At 32.4% G+C, this 16,852-nt stretch overlaps 3 protein-coding genes across 4 annotated transcripts in view; 1 reads left to right on the forward strand and 2 right to left on the reverse strand.

The window, feature by feature from the left end:
- Positions 1-16,852, forward strand: part of LOC120346919 (activating signal cointegrator 1 complex subunit 3-like) — a 57,956-nt gene that overhangs the window by 18,087 nt on the left and 23,017 nt on the right. Inside the window, exons 16-19 of the mRNA XM_039416711.2 lie at positions 13,010-13,166; positions 14,034-14,168; positions 14,636-14,749; positions 16,573-16,716. Of these exons, the coding sequence (XP_039272645.2) occupies positions 13,010-13,166; positions 14,034-14,168; positions 14,636-14,749; positions 16,573-16,716 (550 nt within the window). The remainder of the gene's footprint in view (positions 1-13,009; positions 13,167-14,033; positions 14,169-14,635; positions 14,750-16,572; positions 16,717-16,852) is intronic.
- LOC144429975 (uncharacterized) lies at positions 246-7,000 on the reverse strand. Its single transcript, XM_078118232.1, has 7 exons — positions 6,742-7,000; positions 6,159-6,229; positions 5,454-5,699; positions 4,864-5,121; positions 2,666-2,743; positions 2,282-2,420; positions 246-1,836 (listed from the first exon to the last, which is right to left on the reverse strand). The coding sequence occupies exons 1-7, from the start codon at positions 6,792-6,794 to the stop codon at positions 1,434-1,436; spliced, it is 1,248 nt and encodes a 415-aa protein (XP_077974358.1). The 5' UTR covers positions 6,795-7,000; the 3' UTR covers positions 246-1,433.
- Positions 8,730-12,182, reverse strand: LOC144429880 (uncharacterized). 2 transcript variants are annotated; one of them, XM_078118101.1, is made up of 6 exons: positions 11,785-12,176; positions 11,395-11,610; positions 10,745-10,993; positions 10,171-10,314; positions 9,671-9,806; positions 8,730-9,447 (listed from the first exon to the last, which is right to left on the reverse strand). In XM_078118101.1, the coding sequence occupies exons 1-6, from the start codon at positions 11,822-11,824 to the stop codon at positions 9,174-9,176; spliced, it is 1,059 nt and encodes a 352-aa protein (XP_077974227.1). In that variant the 5' UTR covers positions 11,825-12,176; the 3' UTR covers positions 8,730-9,173. The 2 variants fall into 2 exon arrangements, with proteins under 2 accessions (XP_077974227.1, XP_077974228.1); XM_078118102.1 differs by lacking the exon at positions 10,171-10,314 and having other exon boundaries at positions 11,785-12,182.

Genomic DNA, 16,852 nt, shown 5'->3' on the forward strand with positions numbered 1-16,852 from the left:
TGATGCCAATGCTGCTATTTTTGAATATTACTATACCAGTTGAAAAAGCTAGACAATGCAATGAATAAATTGCTTGACTCATATGACGATGTCAAATATAAAATATCCTTCATACTGGGTATTTGCCATTAACGAAGTTCAGCCATTTATTTGATTGAGTTCGTCTCATTCTGCATTGAATTCAAAATTTTCTATGCATTGCTGTTGCATTTGCCTGACTCATAAATTTTTTTGTGCTAAATGTATTTTATTAGTGATATGCATATTTATTATAAGTACAATAATAATGATCAATCAAAACGAAGGAACAGACACATTGTTGCTTTTCATAATAACAAAATAGGATATAAGCAATCATCACGCAGTTCTTCGCTTATATATGACAATATTGGCATATGTCTTATTCAGTGTGATGTTTAATAAACATTTCTACTAAATATTAATTTCAGATATTAAAATTTAAATTGATATATATGTGGAAAATATTGAATACGTCTTCGTAGATTTATGGGTGTTAACTTTCCATTACGTGTCCCGTACTGGAGTAATTCACATGTTGAAATATTTTCTGAAGTTATAACTGCCCAGTATGAGTATTCTACCTTGCTTCCTGCTTCCGTGCCGTTTCACAAAAATTTTTATCAAGATTTGAATAGAATAATACCTGATTTGCATATATTGATACAAATGATTGTTGATTATATTTATACTTAATAATATTATTTGATTCAAGTATCTTCGTTTGTTTTTACATCTATCATAAACAATGCAATTAAAAGAAAAAAGAATAAGAATAAGATGAAATATTAACTATAAATTATGTCATTGATAATATTCAATAAAAAAGTGGGTTATATCATGTTTATTGACATATAGGAAGAATCAGAGTTTCCATGAAAATTCGAAACTTCGTAGCCCATTATAAAAGGTAATATTTTGGTTCGAAAAAAACTTTCATGATGGACCTTGAGGGAAGTTCCCATAGTTATCTAAACGATAATTAACAATAGGGCGAAATAAACTTTGCGAACTTTGTTAATTTTGATGTGAACAACATTATAATCATCTATCAATTAGATTGAAAGACCGCCCAAGAATGGTTCAGCAGATTTTTTTCTCTAAATCTGATAAATGTGATTAAATCTATGAAAATGCTAATAATCAATCATTACTATGATCACATTATTATAAGTGAGTATAATAACTTTTATGTCAGATTCTAGCAATAGTAAATTGATCTTAATCAATTCTATTCTGTAGTTCATTTCACTTCTGTATGTGAATATTTATACCCTCTATATAATCAGCTCTTATTACACTTGTAGCTGTTGCATATAAACAATATTGTAATTTTTGATTTTCTTTGAAGCAATTCTTTTTTGAATATGCTTGAACTTTGTTTTCTTGATTTAATCATTTTGACTTAATGGCGATCATCCCTTTTTTGCTACTGCAGCATAAATGTCTAGATCTCCTTTATTTTTTAAAATGATGCTGTCGTCGTATTCTGGTGAATGATCAACATTTTCGCCATGTCTTACTACATTGTCATCATACATCGGAGATGAAGCAACATTATCGTCATATTGTGGTTCACCATTGTTATCAACTTCTACATCAACTCTTCTGTTCTGGGTTTCATGTCCTTCCATTGAAGTATAATCATCGGTTTCAACGTTTTTTCTTGTTGCTTTCCCGTATATTTCATCATCATCATCCACTTCTTCCACTTTTTCTTTATTGTTATTCTGATATGGTTCATACAAATCCATATTATCTGTATTTTTATTCAACTGATTTTGTTGTATTTTGACTTGATTTTTTTTTGTTGTATTTCTGTTAAAATAAGTATTTGTGATAATATTTACAGATTATCTTATCTTATTGGGACTTTTTTAAATTTTATGAGATAAAATTTTTGTTTGTCAGAGACTAATTCAGATTGTAGTCATATAATTCGTTCATCTAGACTTTTGATCTGTCATATTTTTCTCATACACATTTATATATTGAGATGAGAAGCCATGGTTTGCTAAATAGCTAAATTGTCCCATTTTTTAAACCTGCTCTTGTATATTTATAAGATGCCTTTTTTACTTTAATTCAAATTGACTTGCAGTTTCCAAAGTTTTCAAATACAAATGAATTCCAGAACAAAAAATTCAGAGGGTTTGAAGTGATAAAGATGAGATTTTAATGCACTATTGACGATCAATAATAATATAATAATAACAGAAGTTAAGACTATGATATAATGTTACGGCCTATTGCGATAGCTCACCTTCTTAAGAACAATCCTATGGCCAGTGCCAGCAAAAACACTCCTCCGATTATAATTCCAATGATCATGATCATGTTTGTTGGGACACCGGTATTTCCTGACGAAGATCCTGAATCATCAAAATTTGGTGGGTCTGTAACTAAAAAAAATTTAAATATATATTGTTGCTTCTTGATTACCGGTATATTTTGATATCATTGACGATGCATTATGCATCATGTTTGTAATTATTATTTCAAGAACCAAATGGTTCACTGCTGTGATTACACCTTGGGATATCCTGATCCTATGTTTATATATATATATATTTATTATTATAGTGAATCAGAACATATTTAGCTATTAAACAATTTTCTATATATCTGTGCTGAGCTAAAAGAATACCTGTATTTTTTGTAGTTGCTGCCTCAATTATTTTTTTTGTTTCAGCGGAAGTTGTCATCTGAGTTGTTGTTATATCACCTGTGATGATGCATTTCTTAGATTAAACAGAACTTACATAATTAATCTTGTGACAATTGATTATACAATTAAGTAATCCTGCATTACCATATAACTTTTTGGAAATCATAAGTCTTCAGATTAATTTGACAAAGCGTTGTTACTTGTCAGGTTTAGGATCTCCTAAACCAATGATTCCCAAAGTGGGCGATATCGCCCCCCGGTGGGCGATAACGCTACAGAGGGGGCGAAAAAGTCGAAGGGGGCGATTTCTAAAAACCTGTTTTTGTTCGGCGCATCGTGCACTTGATTACTGTAATCTGCTTGCTTTCGTATGTTTGAATCACGTAGGCGATTATCACAAGCGAAAGGATTGCGGGACTCGTCTTCGCAGTAAGATACGGTCGTAAATAAACTGGAACTTCTGGGGAGACAAAGTGATCATTGACTTATTTTATTTATATTTAAATTTCCGAAAAACAACTAAAAACTAACGAATGTAATTCAAAAACGCCAAAATAAGGTAATTTTCACGACCACGTCTGAAAATCTGTCTGAGTGAGAAATATGTCTGAGTGAGAAATATGAGCGGATGCAAAAGTGGGCATTGTTACGTTTATTTTTGCATCTTGCTGAATGGCCAATGTCACGACGTAAACAAGGAAGTCTATGCCCGGGGAAACATCCAAACGGCGGTTTTGGTGATGAATTAATTTTATTTACAATCTACGCTCGAGGAGTAAATTCATTTTTTTTATATAACAGAACTTATCGTGTGGCACGTTTAGACAAAATTTTATTATGGCCCTAAAATTTTATTAAACAGCTTCTCGTTTAACGAGCCTACAATCAATTATAATTAGACAATAGGAAACACACGGAAAAGTTGATGCTGAGTGCAGGGGTTCAATAGCGCACTAAATATCAGAATATATTGCAATGCAATAAGGAAATAAAATTCATATTCTATTCGAGGGATTCATCACTGCTCAATTTTTGTAAGAGTGTATCTTCTTAAAGAAAATCTTGATCAAAATTTGACAAACCATGCGAAAATATTCATTTCGATGTTTGGAAGTACATATGTGTGCAAACAAATATTTTCGAAAATGAACATTACAAAGAACAAGCTAGAACTAGGATTAGTGATGTCCATTTAGAAAATCTTCTAATCTTGGCGTCGTAAAGCTATCAAGCGTGATGCAGCTACAAGACAGTGTCACATTAAATGTCATTGTAATAATTTTTTAATAAGACGACTGAGTTGAGTTCACAAATTGTCGCGTTTTTTTCCCGCTGTTCCGTTTTTAACTTTCAAAAAATATATGCGACCCGCAAAAGATTAGCAACCCTAAATGTAAAATAAGGTGAATTTAGGGAGTTAAATGCTATAAGGTAAGATTACACGGTGGTTTTTGCGGAGGTTGAACCCTAGATTCTTTTATTTCCGACCGCTAATATGATGAGGAGTTTTCAGCTGTGCTACTATTGCTATCAAAACAACGAAATCGTCTTTCCATCAGTAAACAGGGTCATTTTTGATATTATAAAAAACTCGCTGAAGATCACCAAGCTCATTCATCTCATTAAAAAATACTATAAACTATGATTTGTCTCGTCATTTTTTTTGCAGTGCCGGGGGGCGATGAACTTGTATAAACTACTGTAGGGGGGCGATGATACAAAAAGTTTGGGAACCACTGTCCTAAACCACACAAAGAAATTCATTTCAATATTTTATTTCTTATATTATAAACAGCATATTTCAAATCCAGGCACATATGCATGTTTCCTCAAACTTCTTTTCTATGGACCTCAAAATGATTTTGCATTGCTTGAATTCTACAATGTCTCTCTGTTCTTACATTCTAAGCAGTGTCTTCAAATTATTTTCTAGTTGGATAAAAACAGCAAAATAAAGCATATGTGGTCACATTTTTAAAATAGATGAAATTAAAACATGCATTTCAATCATATACTAAAAATTTCATTTTCTTATTTCATTGTCAAATTACTTGATATACATTCTACAGCCACAAGGAGTCAGCAAAAAAACGCTAAATGCTTTGCAGTATTGCTTTGTATGTGTCTCTTGAATTTTTAGAAGAATTTCATTCAGCAAACTTTATTATAAAACTTACTTGTTGTCGTTGGTGGTATACATGGTGTAACTAGATATTGTATAACAAATGATTTCGTGTATGGTGCGAAATTCTTTGCATTATACTTTATTTTGTATGGGGATCCTCCTGCTTTATTCCAATATGTAGGTGAGCTGCAGTTTATTGTTTTGTTTCCAGCAAATATTTCTATTTGTTTGTTTTTGCATAGTGTGGATGATTCAGTCATAAATACCGAACACTGGTTTTCTACAAAGTCACATCTGTGCTTATCGCTACCTTTAAAACAAAATTCAACGAAAGGCCTTTAAACAATGAAAAACTAGTTTAGAAGAGAAATGAGGTACTAATACATTATCTAGAATTTACTGTACAGTGGTTTTGTGTTTGAATCAGGAAAGCAACGGACAAAAATTGTGTGTGATATATAGAAACTGTTAAATCTGAAATTGTGTCTACTGGGGTTTTGTATGTGTAAAGTTTTCAGGTTTGAAATCATGTTTGGATGTACTGTTTGATATTGTAACTGGCTGAGAAATTTATTCATACCAAATGAAACTAATTCATCATATTCAAATATAGCTTTGTTTTGACAAATTTTCTATTAATACCTGGTAACCTGATTTCTCCAGAGCAATCTATGCTTCCAGAACCTGTTGTCATTGGCAGGGAGATATTCTGAAGTAATAGTACAATTGCGTTGTTGTTATCTGTGGCAAATTTTACTGGTATTGTCCACTCGCAGTTGCAACTGTGTCCATTGCTCGGACCGTAGCTGATATTTCTGCTTTCTTTTCCAAGAATAATTTTTGGACAATCTGAACAAAACGCCGCTTTGCTCATACTGAATTGATTTCCTGGAAAAAGATTTTTAATGTTCATTGTAAATTATCTGGATGGTAATTTTAATGCCGCGTCACTATGGTGAGGGAAAGTTGTGTTGTAATTTGAGACCATAAAATATTCATAATCAGTTTGTATCTTGGACGATGGTCAAATGTAGGTACAATATAACACGGTAGCTTCATAAAAACCAACGAATTATTGCATGCATAAAGATTCCTATGAAATTAATAAGCATTTTTGGGACCGTGCTTATGCTTATTAGTGTTGATGTTTTTTCTTGCTGAATTGGAATAGTGCTGGAATCGAATTACGGTAGTTATTGATCCCAATTGTCATTTAAATGAGTCTTTTTATGTACCTCGTCCTCACCAAAAACATTTGTCCATGCTTAGTTTAATTACTTTTATGCTGTCAATTTGTATTTTATTTGTAAAATTATGAAGATAATATAAATATGATTATAGACATACCTGCTAAATAAATAATCAAGATGGGGATCTTGCAATAAATGGTGTCAGAAAACATCTTGCATCCACTTCTTCTGTAAATTGCATAAACGTGACTACATATCATAAAGAGCTTGCATTTGAAATTTTATTGAATAAATGAAAATTCAGTTTCACAAGGATGGAAAGACTTGTTTCTTAAATTACCTAAGGCAAACTTGAGTCTCGTGGAGATATTTTCACACAAATAATTAACAAGGGATTGATAGATTGAGGTGATACCTAAAAAACTTTATTAGCCTATGGGATTTTTTTGACTATTTTTCGAATTCAAACCGTTAGTTTATCTTCAGTTTAATGACTTAGTTTTAAACTTTCATACTGTCTATTGCTACTCTATGAATGCATCAATAATATTAAATATCAGCATAAAATTTGCTTTTGTATCTTGGATTATTTTCTAAGGTAAAAGATTGTATTGTGCTACACTATAATGTAAGTTTGGCATACTATTTATTTATTTTCATTTATTTTTCGCTTATGCTATGCAGAAATAAGTGGTTTGATTCCTGTTGAGAATATTTATGTGTACACGACCACTGAATACCTGTTGTAGTGTTTCGTCGTTTTGTTACCTATTTCTTGAGTATATTTATACATCTTAAATATTCAACCAGTTATTTTCACACACAACCTGAACAATCTATATGGCCTACAAGCTATGAAGCAGTTGCAATATTTGTATAAATTCAACTTGTCAATTCAGCCATGTTTTTTTTATCTGACAATACTAGTAGAATGTAACAAATTGTTGAGAAAATTTTGCTCCAGCTTGCCGCTCCTGATGATTTCCTTGTCTGTCTCACTTCTTTTGAATGTTCCAGATTATGTTATGCAATTTTTTTTAGATTTGTATATTATATTCTTCTATGGTTTGTGTATTTTTCTTATTCACAAAGCCACCTACTCAATGTTTAAGGAAGTTGGTAAAGCGTTGAAACATTGTAATTTGTGTGAATATATATGAAATGCAGTACACACAAAAAACATTACTAATTTGTATTTAATAGGAATTCAAATATTCTTGATAGATATGAGTTACGAAATTGATTCTTTGCTAATAAATAGCTTTTGTGGATCAAGTCAGTTGATTGGCATCTTCACTGCAATTTTTTGTTGAACCCCATTGTATTTGTGTAGCTTATTTTCATCATGCTACGCAGGCTAGGTATGAAGCAGTTCTCTACCATTTGGCCCATTTTCAGTGCCAAAAGAAATCTTAGGCCGACAAAACCAATGATAAAATGTTACCCAAAATAAATTTTTGTTATTAATGAAAACTGAAAAAAAGTTGCCAAACTAAGGGGTCGGCTTATACATGATAACTCTGATCGCACTCGAACAAGTGACATTATGTTAACTTAATTCCAACAGCTACAACTCAATTCTCATGGTAAGAGCTTACAATTTGTAGGGTCGGCTTATATGCAAATTTTTAGTAACGTTTTATGGCTGTTTTTGTGGGGTCAGCTTATATGTGAGGATATACAGAAAATATATATTTTACTATGATGTATTTATTAATGTTTGTGTTAAGTTTATACTGTGAGAAATCAATAAATTCTGTCATCATGTAGTTGACAAATAATAAGGAAGTGCCACAGTTATATAAAGTATATTCAGTTGTCAATGGCTTGATTATATTTATTTTCATTATGAAACAAAAGAGCAAAATACTCAATCAATTGTCCTCAACAGCGTTATGCTCATAGATTTTAAAATACATAAACATTTTTTCGCATACTTGTTGCATACTATGACTAATGATGTTGCCATAATATGTGGGCTTTTATGTTTATAATATCTCTGCATGTTGTTCTATTGTTTTGCCTTGTTTTGTCAATTATATTGCTCATATCTTGACACATATGTAAAAATTTTTTGTTTTAAAATTCCATGTTAGTACAATGTCAACATCTCTCACATTTGGTTGAAAATTACGCTGCAGTCACGTTTTAAAGTTTTTAGTACCGTAAATCACGTTTTTGTAATTTCCAGATATGGTATTAATGAGTGCTCTAAACCCTTACATAGTAGGAATCGAATACTCCTTGCAAAACATCATATGTATGGCTCTTAAGGATGTGTTTTCGACAACGCCTGAAGCACACCCCTATATATTTTTTTACACATTCATCACCATAAGTTACAATTTATATGCACGATACTTAAAATCTAGATGCATCTTGAGTTGACTCTAAATTATCGGTGCTCCAGAAGTGTGTGTACCAATATGGAGGTAACTAATTTTGTTTGCCTACTGCACATCAAGTTGTGTGAAGGGACTGAAACCTATGCACAGGGGGGTATATTCACTTGTCTAACACAGACAGTCCCCGAACTCGTAATAGAACTGAAATAAGGAATATCGAAATAAAATTATGGCCCAACCCCAGTAGTGGGATTCAGCCGGTCCGTCCGGAACCGTCTCACCGAATTTTATGAGATCAGCGAACCGGTTGGCATTACTGAAAAAAACATGACTTCTTGTAACAGAAACGGCTGAAAAATATGACATTTGTGTGATGGAAATTTGAGTCCCATCACTGCCTAACCCTAACCTGGTACACACTCTTCGGGAGTACCCAATTATCTATATTTCTGATCACCTATTTGCATAGAACTCCCGTGAACCTGAAGGTTAGGTTACTTTACTTGAAGTACAATTTCATGTGCTGTGCTTTCAGTTCTGGAGTGAATACAGTACGAGGTGGTTAATTATGATATTTCATACATCACCAAATACAAATATACTAGTAAATTTATATATTCTAATGTAGTAAAATGGGTAGGTTATGATAAATCATAATCATAATAAGCATAGTCAGTTTCCTTGTATCAGTGTCTATTCCCCTGGAGATCTATTAAGAGTAAATTATATCAATTTAAACATTGTTCTATAATAGTGTTTGTATTTTGCGCAATTCTTGATACCTATTTATGACTGCGTTTTGACGATAATCCTATATCATATCTTAATTAGTTGGTTACAACCATATACAAGTCTGTGTTATCTCTGAGATTTTCATACTGTCCATTGTCCGTCAAATTTTCATATTGAACGTCATTTCTTAGGTTTTCATATTGCATCACAGATCTTGGAACTTCATATTCAACTTCATCATTTGTAGGTGTGTAGTTTTCATAACAACCCTGATCTTTGTCCAAAGTTTCAGAGCCATGATGTGAAGGGTCTTGATGTTGTACATTTGTTAGCTCTAATTTACTTAAATTTTCATCCTTTCTTCTGCATCTGTAAATTGTAAATTTCGTTGTACTATCAACTGTTTTTGGCTTGATCTAGTCAGGTATATCGTTAGATTCATTGAATAAACAGTTATAATCAACCAAGTAAGTCCTGTCTTAATACCAAATAAGTGGCACCAAAATTACATAATTGCTTGCCATCTCTTTCTGAACATTTAATATGATCACAATTCACTATCAGCTTTCGAGTCTTTTTAAATCTGACTTACCTTCGTATGATGCAACCGATTAGAAGACAGAGAAGGATTAGCCCAAGCACAGATGGAGCTATTACTATAAACAGCTGAATTTCAAAAGATTGTGAGACATGAATAGCCATTGTTGCATTTGTATAGTTCAGTATCTCTGCAAATGAATTCATATTACAACTTTAAATATTGTCATCTGCCACAGCCTGTATTGGTTGATACTAATATATGAAATAATAAACGAACAGTATTAAATCTGTTTGCCAGTACAATCAATTATCTAATATAGCCGATTTGTGTAGGAAAAAAACAATTCAATACTCATAACCTGTTCTTATTACAATTCAAGTTTCAGAGATTTCTTCCTTAAACCCTACTTAAACCCTTTTACATCGCTGAATAGATGAGATAGGTTGCAGCTGTTAGATAAAAAAAATTGTAGATAGAGATGATCAAAATTTCCCAATCACCAGGGTTATACCACAAAGCTAAACAGCATTGTTTTAATAGCTGGGACTTACCATTGGTGGTTAATGTGATGCTATTTTCAATGTTTTCAGTCAGTGTATTATTAATTTCTAAAGCTGAATTGGTTTTTGTCTGTTCTTCTGTATGTTGCTTAGTTGTCTCAAAAAAATTCTCAGGAGAAATACCAATATAGCTCCCTAATTAAATAGAAAAAACTAATGAGTTTTTATAAAATTTAATCCGAGCTTTCTAAACCCCCCCCTAAATCCCATCTTGGAAACATTAAGTAATTTTTATTATTTAAATTTATTAGACTGCAAGCGAGATGTTGAATAACATAACTTAATTTTGTAACTCCATATTCGCTTAATTTGAATAGTGTTATTGTTTGAAGATTTTAGTCCCTTCGAAAATTGAGATTGTGATTTTAGAAACAACTGAACAAATCATGTTTTTTATGAAAATCTCATGAAAATTTGGTCGAAAAATAAAGCATTAATTTGATCACAAAGTAAGTTTTGCTATCATTTCTGTTTGATGGTTGCTCTTAGATTTTAGGTGAAATTCTAGTACAGCAAACTGTTTTGTCATTACATTTCTAGTAGTCATAAGCTTTATCTGACTAACCTGTACTTGTTATTTTGACATCATTTGTAGTTTGTGTTTGTTTGCAGTAGAAAGGAATATAATTAATCTTGAATCTCCCTTCTCTCTTATTTTCTTGGGTGAATCTGATTTCTGGATTTTCTGTCCACTGCATGATAGATTTTGATCTACATTCCTGATCCACTTGCAGTTCATTTGCATTACACGCTGTGAATTTCGTCACATAAATAATGCAATCTCCTGAAGTATATTTGCATGAACTCTTCAGTCCTGTAAAATACATAAACATGAATTGACAAAATGTAATGTGTGAGGTAGAATCCTGCCACACGCAACAAGACTAAATTTTATATAATGTAGGTGTATACTGCGATTTATACAATTTGATATATTAGGTGGTCTCGCAAAGAGGTTCAAAACTCTTGCCCCCATATTTTTGTTGTAAAAATTTTTGTTTTGTTCCAATCAGAACAAGTCTTTATATAAACTCCACTTAGATATAATTATAAGGAGTATATGCTTCATTTCAGCTTTGCCTTTTTTGTTTGATGTTCTATGTCCTACCATGATACGGTAATGGATATGAACCATTCACTGAGGTCCACACAAGGTCTGTAATTTTCAATGCCAGCCCAATTACCGGTAATCTAAATTGCCAATTACATAGTTACCTGGTAGTGTCAAGTTAGCTTTACAACCATAGATATTTTCCATTTTGGCATAGTCAAAAGTGAAAGCAACTGCATAATTGTCAGAAACAATATCAGATGAAATGTTCCAAGTACATGTATAATCTTCTTCTGGAGCAAGAAGAGTTTTTCTACTGTATATGTTATTTAGTAATATATTCTCACATTTTTCTCCATATATAGTTTTGAACAGAATTGCTGTAGAAAAACATAAAATCTAATATTCAATCTTATTGTGTTAGGTAACATCAATGCTAATTCACTCTGTATACTATCAATGAATTCAAATACATTTCATTTACAAGTAGAACTTATTCAATATTTGAACAAAAATGCAGATAAAACAGACATAAATAAATAATTTTAACTCACCTATTGAAAGTAAAGTATTGATAAAGCTACATGGTGACATTTTGTTTTTGCTGTGCTACTGACAAAATGATGGTATAATGGTTGATGACATGCAACCGTATATTTTATGGTAGAATTTAGTCCCATTTTCCTTAAATGACGCATTGTTTATTTACTTATTAAGAAGGACAAAAAAAGTGGTGTGATTATTTATTTTACGTAAATAGAAATCGACTCGCACCTGCTTAAACTTATGCAAATTACAATTCATCATAACTTCCGCGTCGTTTCAGAGAAATTAAGTGGAAAGTTTTAAGACAATGAGTAATTATGAAACAGGAATCGCTCATAAATGTATATTGGTAGATAATATATCAAAACATCATACCTCCTAATGATATTTATTTTTACAAATTCTGAATATAACAGTATATTTAATCCAGTCACAATTTAACACAAATCATTAATATAAAGTATAACTGTTTATGCTCTAGTTTTCTTCAAATTTAGGACAGGAAAGGCAAAGAGGGGCAAAGGGAATTATTATTTATTTCTCAAATTTTTGGTGTTTGATAGTCATATTATATAGAATCTTAATATCAATATATATTATATATTCATTGAATCTTATATTAGACATTGAGCATCGACATTGAATTAATTTAAATATTTTATTATCCATAAACGTACAAAATAAGCAAAGATTACATAGATTTAAAAAATGGTAGAGACAGCATAAGTTTAAGCGTGTTGATCTTATGTTATTCCATCCATGTTGGCATCTTCAATTGTTCTTATCATTATGTGTAGAAAATTGAAGTGTGTGTACCAATATGGCCTCATTTTGTTCGCCTACTTTACATCAAGTTGTGTAAAAGGACTGAAATCTATGATCAGAGCCAGAGGGTATATTTGCTTGGCTAATACAGACAGTCCCGAACTTGTAATAGAACTAAAATAAAGAAAATCGGAATAAAATTATGGCCTATCCCCAACCCGGTACACACACTATAGAAGTACCGAAAATTGGGTACATTTTATTAGATTTTGACTTTTCAACCTCAGTATCTCTCCCACTCTCCCAGTGCTTTCTCCCATTATTCAAACCTTGTATGTACTCTGGAATTTTAAACATTTTTCAAATCAAGTATTTTGCTCAATTCGTTTATACCTTTCCAAGGTGAGAATTTACCCGACATTATGGTAGAAAATTTTCACATTCAAATTTAGGACTTCTTTTTTTCAGACACAAAGGTCTATTTTACTTTGATGGAAGATTTAGACCAGTACCATTGGAACAAACTTTCATCGGCGTAAAAACAATGAATCGAATGCAACAAGCACAAGATATGAATAATATTTGTTATGAAAAGGCTGCAAGAAATGTAGAAAGAGGACATCAGGTTTTGTGGAATATTTGCATATTTTATTTTGACATAGTTACGTAAAGGAAGTCGTTTAAAATGACGACACAATGGAATTTCTGTTTGATCATATTACTATATTCGTGATTAGTTGATACATCATTGTTTCAGCTTAATAACCTATGCAAATTTCCTGTTTGCAGCCTCAATTCAACCGCAAGAACTAAATTAATCGAATTGTTCATATTGACTAAACTATTTTGATATTTATTTGCTTTAAATCATATTAGCTTCCTTTTATCCTCCATCTTGTGACGCTATTGACCAGTTCTTGATAACCGTGAAAATTTCCATATTTCAATAGTGACCCAGAATGCGCAATATAAAGTGCTTAAAAACATTGAAAATTTTTATGCTATTTTAAACTTTAATATTAACTTCCAGTAACAGGATAAAACAGGGGTGGTCAAGGTTTTTGGATCAGGGGCCACAAATTTTGCCCACCTAGACTGGTGGGCCATTTGAGTGTGATGTAAAAAGTTCATTTCGTGAAGAATATTTACAGTATCACAAAAGCAAAAGTGGAAAACAAAAAGCCTCGTGCCCAAACTAAATTTATTAGCAATTTCAACAAATTCCTTGAGCTATTTTTAGGTAAAACATCATTTGTTTTTAGTTTGTTTGTGGCATCATCAGGCAGGCCAGATTGAACTATCTGACGTGCCGAAATACAGCCCGTGGGATGCCCATGTCAGGGATTAAAGTTTTTCCCTTTTACTAGATTTGTAATATGTGCCATTCATTCATTTTTTCTATGTTGTTAATTCTGTGTCATTCTTATCGATGTATTACTAACTAGAGATACTATGCCATAGTTTAGTAGCATTCTAAACTTTTTATTTTTAGGTTTTGGTTTTTGTCCATGCTCGAAATGCTACAGTTAAAACTGCTCAGGCTTTATTGGAAATAGCAAGAAACAATGGAGAGACAGGATTGTTTGATTGTAGACAAATGTCGGGATTTGGGCAAGCGGAAAAACAGGTTTATATTAGAATATTTATGTTTGGATATTGACTCCTATTTCTCCTGTCATTCTTAAAATTCTACTATAGAACTAGACTAGGCGAAAAAAAATTGAAATGGATCCTGAAATATTTTAAATTGATTACGAGATATTTATTTCTATTTCAGACGTACCTGATTGTTGTGCAATATAATGATAACATAAGCTGAATTTCATTTTCCTGAATCCCGAATTCGCTCCAAATTTACTGAAAATGACGATTTTTATCAGATCTGAGTTCCTAGAAATAGAACTTATAAGCCAAAACCTTTAAATTTTCCTAATTTACAGTGTTATCAAATTTACAAATGATGTATCGTACTTGCGTTGGTGCCCATTTTTTGTTCTGTGTCTCCTGGCTTGGCCTATGGTTAGGTATAAGCGTCCAACAGCGCAATTTCGATACATTATATCATGTCACACTTAAAATTGTTGCGCTTTTTAGATGTCTAATTCAAGAAATCGTGAACTTCGTGAATTATTTGCATCTGGATTTGGAATTCATCATGCAGGAATGTTGAGACCCGACAGAAATTTGGTGGAAAGAAATTTTAGTCAAGTTAGTGATTAGTATTATCTTTTCATTCCAATTGAAAAATATGAATTGAGGATTTCAGAATTTTTTGCTGAATGATATAAACTTGCTATCTCTTATAAGTATGGAAATACTGTTTTTGGAAGGTCTTATTTATCTAGTTGAATTTAGCCTACCTAATTCATCGCAACTTACAATGGATGAATATAGTATATTAAGATTTCTAACTTGTATAATTATAAGTATAAGTTTATTTCGACTCCATAATGGGAAGGTATTGATAAAAGATGTAGTACGTGTTCGATCACCCCATGTAATGCCGAAACATTTACAGTAGTACGATAAACACTATACCGTTGCTTCCCAACTTTTCAGTGTTATGATTTGCCTGCAAGTTATAGATTGATTCCTCTAAACCAGGGGTCTCAAACTCAATTTACTCAAGGGCCGCTGGGGCAGAGTCTAGGTGAGTCCGGGCCGCATCAGGTTTTACACAATAAAAGCTCAGCAACTCGTTTGGCTCCCTGATATATCGTATACTCCTCACGTCTTGTCATTTAATGACGTTTTAAATTGTATTCCTTGTTCACTGCAACTTTCTCTATGCAGATGAGACATGTCGGGGTGCCAGTATGCTCAACAAAGAAATATTGCATTTCCCACTTTTCTAGCAATTGTCTGTGCTGTTGCGCTGATGTTTCAACCAAGCATTTAGCCGATGGACAGTGATGTTTCATCACATGGAAAACATTGTTACAATGTATTAATATAAATCTAAGCGTTAGTGATTGTGACATCAAAAATCATGGAACACTGTTTTAATTAACTTATTTCAGGCGGTTCCACGTTCGAATATCAGGCCTACAGGTACGGTACTGGTAGGTTACGGTACCGCATATTCCTTTCAGAAATAGATGATAAAATATTTTGTTTGGCCCTACGTGTACATATCTTATAATAAATGTATTAATCATGATTAATAAATGCTAATTGAGCTGAGTGACTTGCGGGCCGCACTAACACTAAGCTTTTATACCAAGGCGGGGGCCACAAACTAACGTCCTGCGAGCCGCAAGTTTTAGACCCCTGCTCTAAGCAAATCCTAGCAATACTGTTATGCACAAATCTTTTAGAACCTGATAAAACTGCACTGCTTCGGGAGACGAAGAAAAAATTTGGACAATGACATAAAATTTCACTTTTTTTGAAACATTTGTCACAGTTGAAATACTTGCAAGCAGAACAAACCTCCCATTGTACTATCAATTAACAACTTGAATACTATTTTGAGATAAACACAATTTTTTCAAATGGACAGATATTATGTTCCTTCCCCCTTAGTCTTGAGTTGTTTTCATCATATGCGAGCTGGACCACAATGAAGAGTAGTTTCATTTTTTCATTCGTTTCCATCTTGTGCATGTAAGGCTGCACTACAATTTCTGTGAACACCTGTGAGTTCCCCAGTTGGAAACCACTACAGTACACAATATGTCGCCAAGTTGAGAAAAATTTATATAGGATTGTATTAATATAGAGAAGTGATCCTCGAATGGTGGGGTGTGGACAATTTTTGGAGGAGGCATGGAGCTAATTAAAAATAAAAATATTTGTTAGATTTGATCTTGCCTGCCTTATTTTTTGACGTGTTTTTTTGAATAAAACATACTTTTGCCTAACTATCTGTTATTTGTATATTGTTATATTGATATTATATTATAGCAGTTATTTTTGAGGTGGGGCACGAGACTTGGCAACTTCTAAAAAGGGGCGTGGCCTAAAAAGAACCACTGATATAGAGAAAAGTATTGTTCAGACATCTTCTTGAATTCCATTTTTTATGACAGGGTTTTATCAAGGTATTATGCTGTACAGCCACACTTGCTTGGGGAGTCAATCTTCCTGCACATGCTGTCGTAATCAAAGGTACAGAGATCTACGATGCAAAGCAAGGTACTTTTGTGGATTTGGGAATTCTTGATGTTATGCAGGTGTGTAGTGTTATATTTTTTGTTTTTTTACCATATGAATAATTTGACCCAACTATGTTATGTCAATTGAAATAAGTAAAATAATATATTGAAAGCTCAAATTTAATCTGAAATTCACAGCCTCTGAACAGTTTGC

The sequence above is a fragment of the Styela clava genome, chromosome 11, assembly GCF_964204865.1.
Source record: "Styela clava chromosome 11, kaStyClav1.hap1.2, whole genome shotgun sequence".
In the NCBI taxonomy this organism is placed as follows: Eukaryota; Metazoa; Chordata; class Ascidiacea; order Stolidobranchia; family Styelidae; genus Styela; species Styela clava.

What these genes read in the sequence shown, in the direction of transcription:
- LOC144429880 (XM_078118101.1), bottom strand. Translation starts at nt 11,824, where the DNA reads ATGTCACCATGTAGCTTTATCAATACTTTACTTTCAATAG. An exon ending in CATCACATTAACCACCAATG is followed by an intron (nt 9,807 to 10,170) that starts GTAAGTCCCAGC and finishes ATTCATTTGCAG; the next exon opens with AGATACTGAACTATACAAAT. An exon ending in ATCGGTTGCATCATACGAAG is followed by an intron (nt 9,448 to 9,670) that starts GTAAGTCAGATT and finishes TACAATTTACAG; the next exon opens with ATGCAGAAGAAAGGATGAAA.
- LOC144429975 (XM_078118232.1), bottom strand. Translation starts at nt 6,794, where the DNA reads ATGTATAAATATACTCAAGAAATAGGTAACAAAACGACGAAACACTAC. An exon ending in CTTGATTATTTATTTAGCAG is followed by an intron (nt 5,700 to 6,158) that starts GTATGTCTATAA and finishes ATCTTTTTCCAG; the next exon opens with GAAATCAATTCAGTATGAGC. An exon ending in TATACCACCAACGACAACAA is followed by an intron (nt 2,744 to 4,863) that starts GTAAGTTTTATA and finishes GCATCATCACAG; the next exon opens with GTGATATAACAACAACTCAG.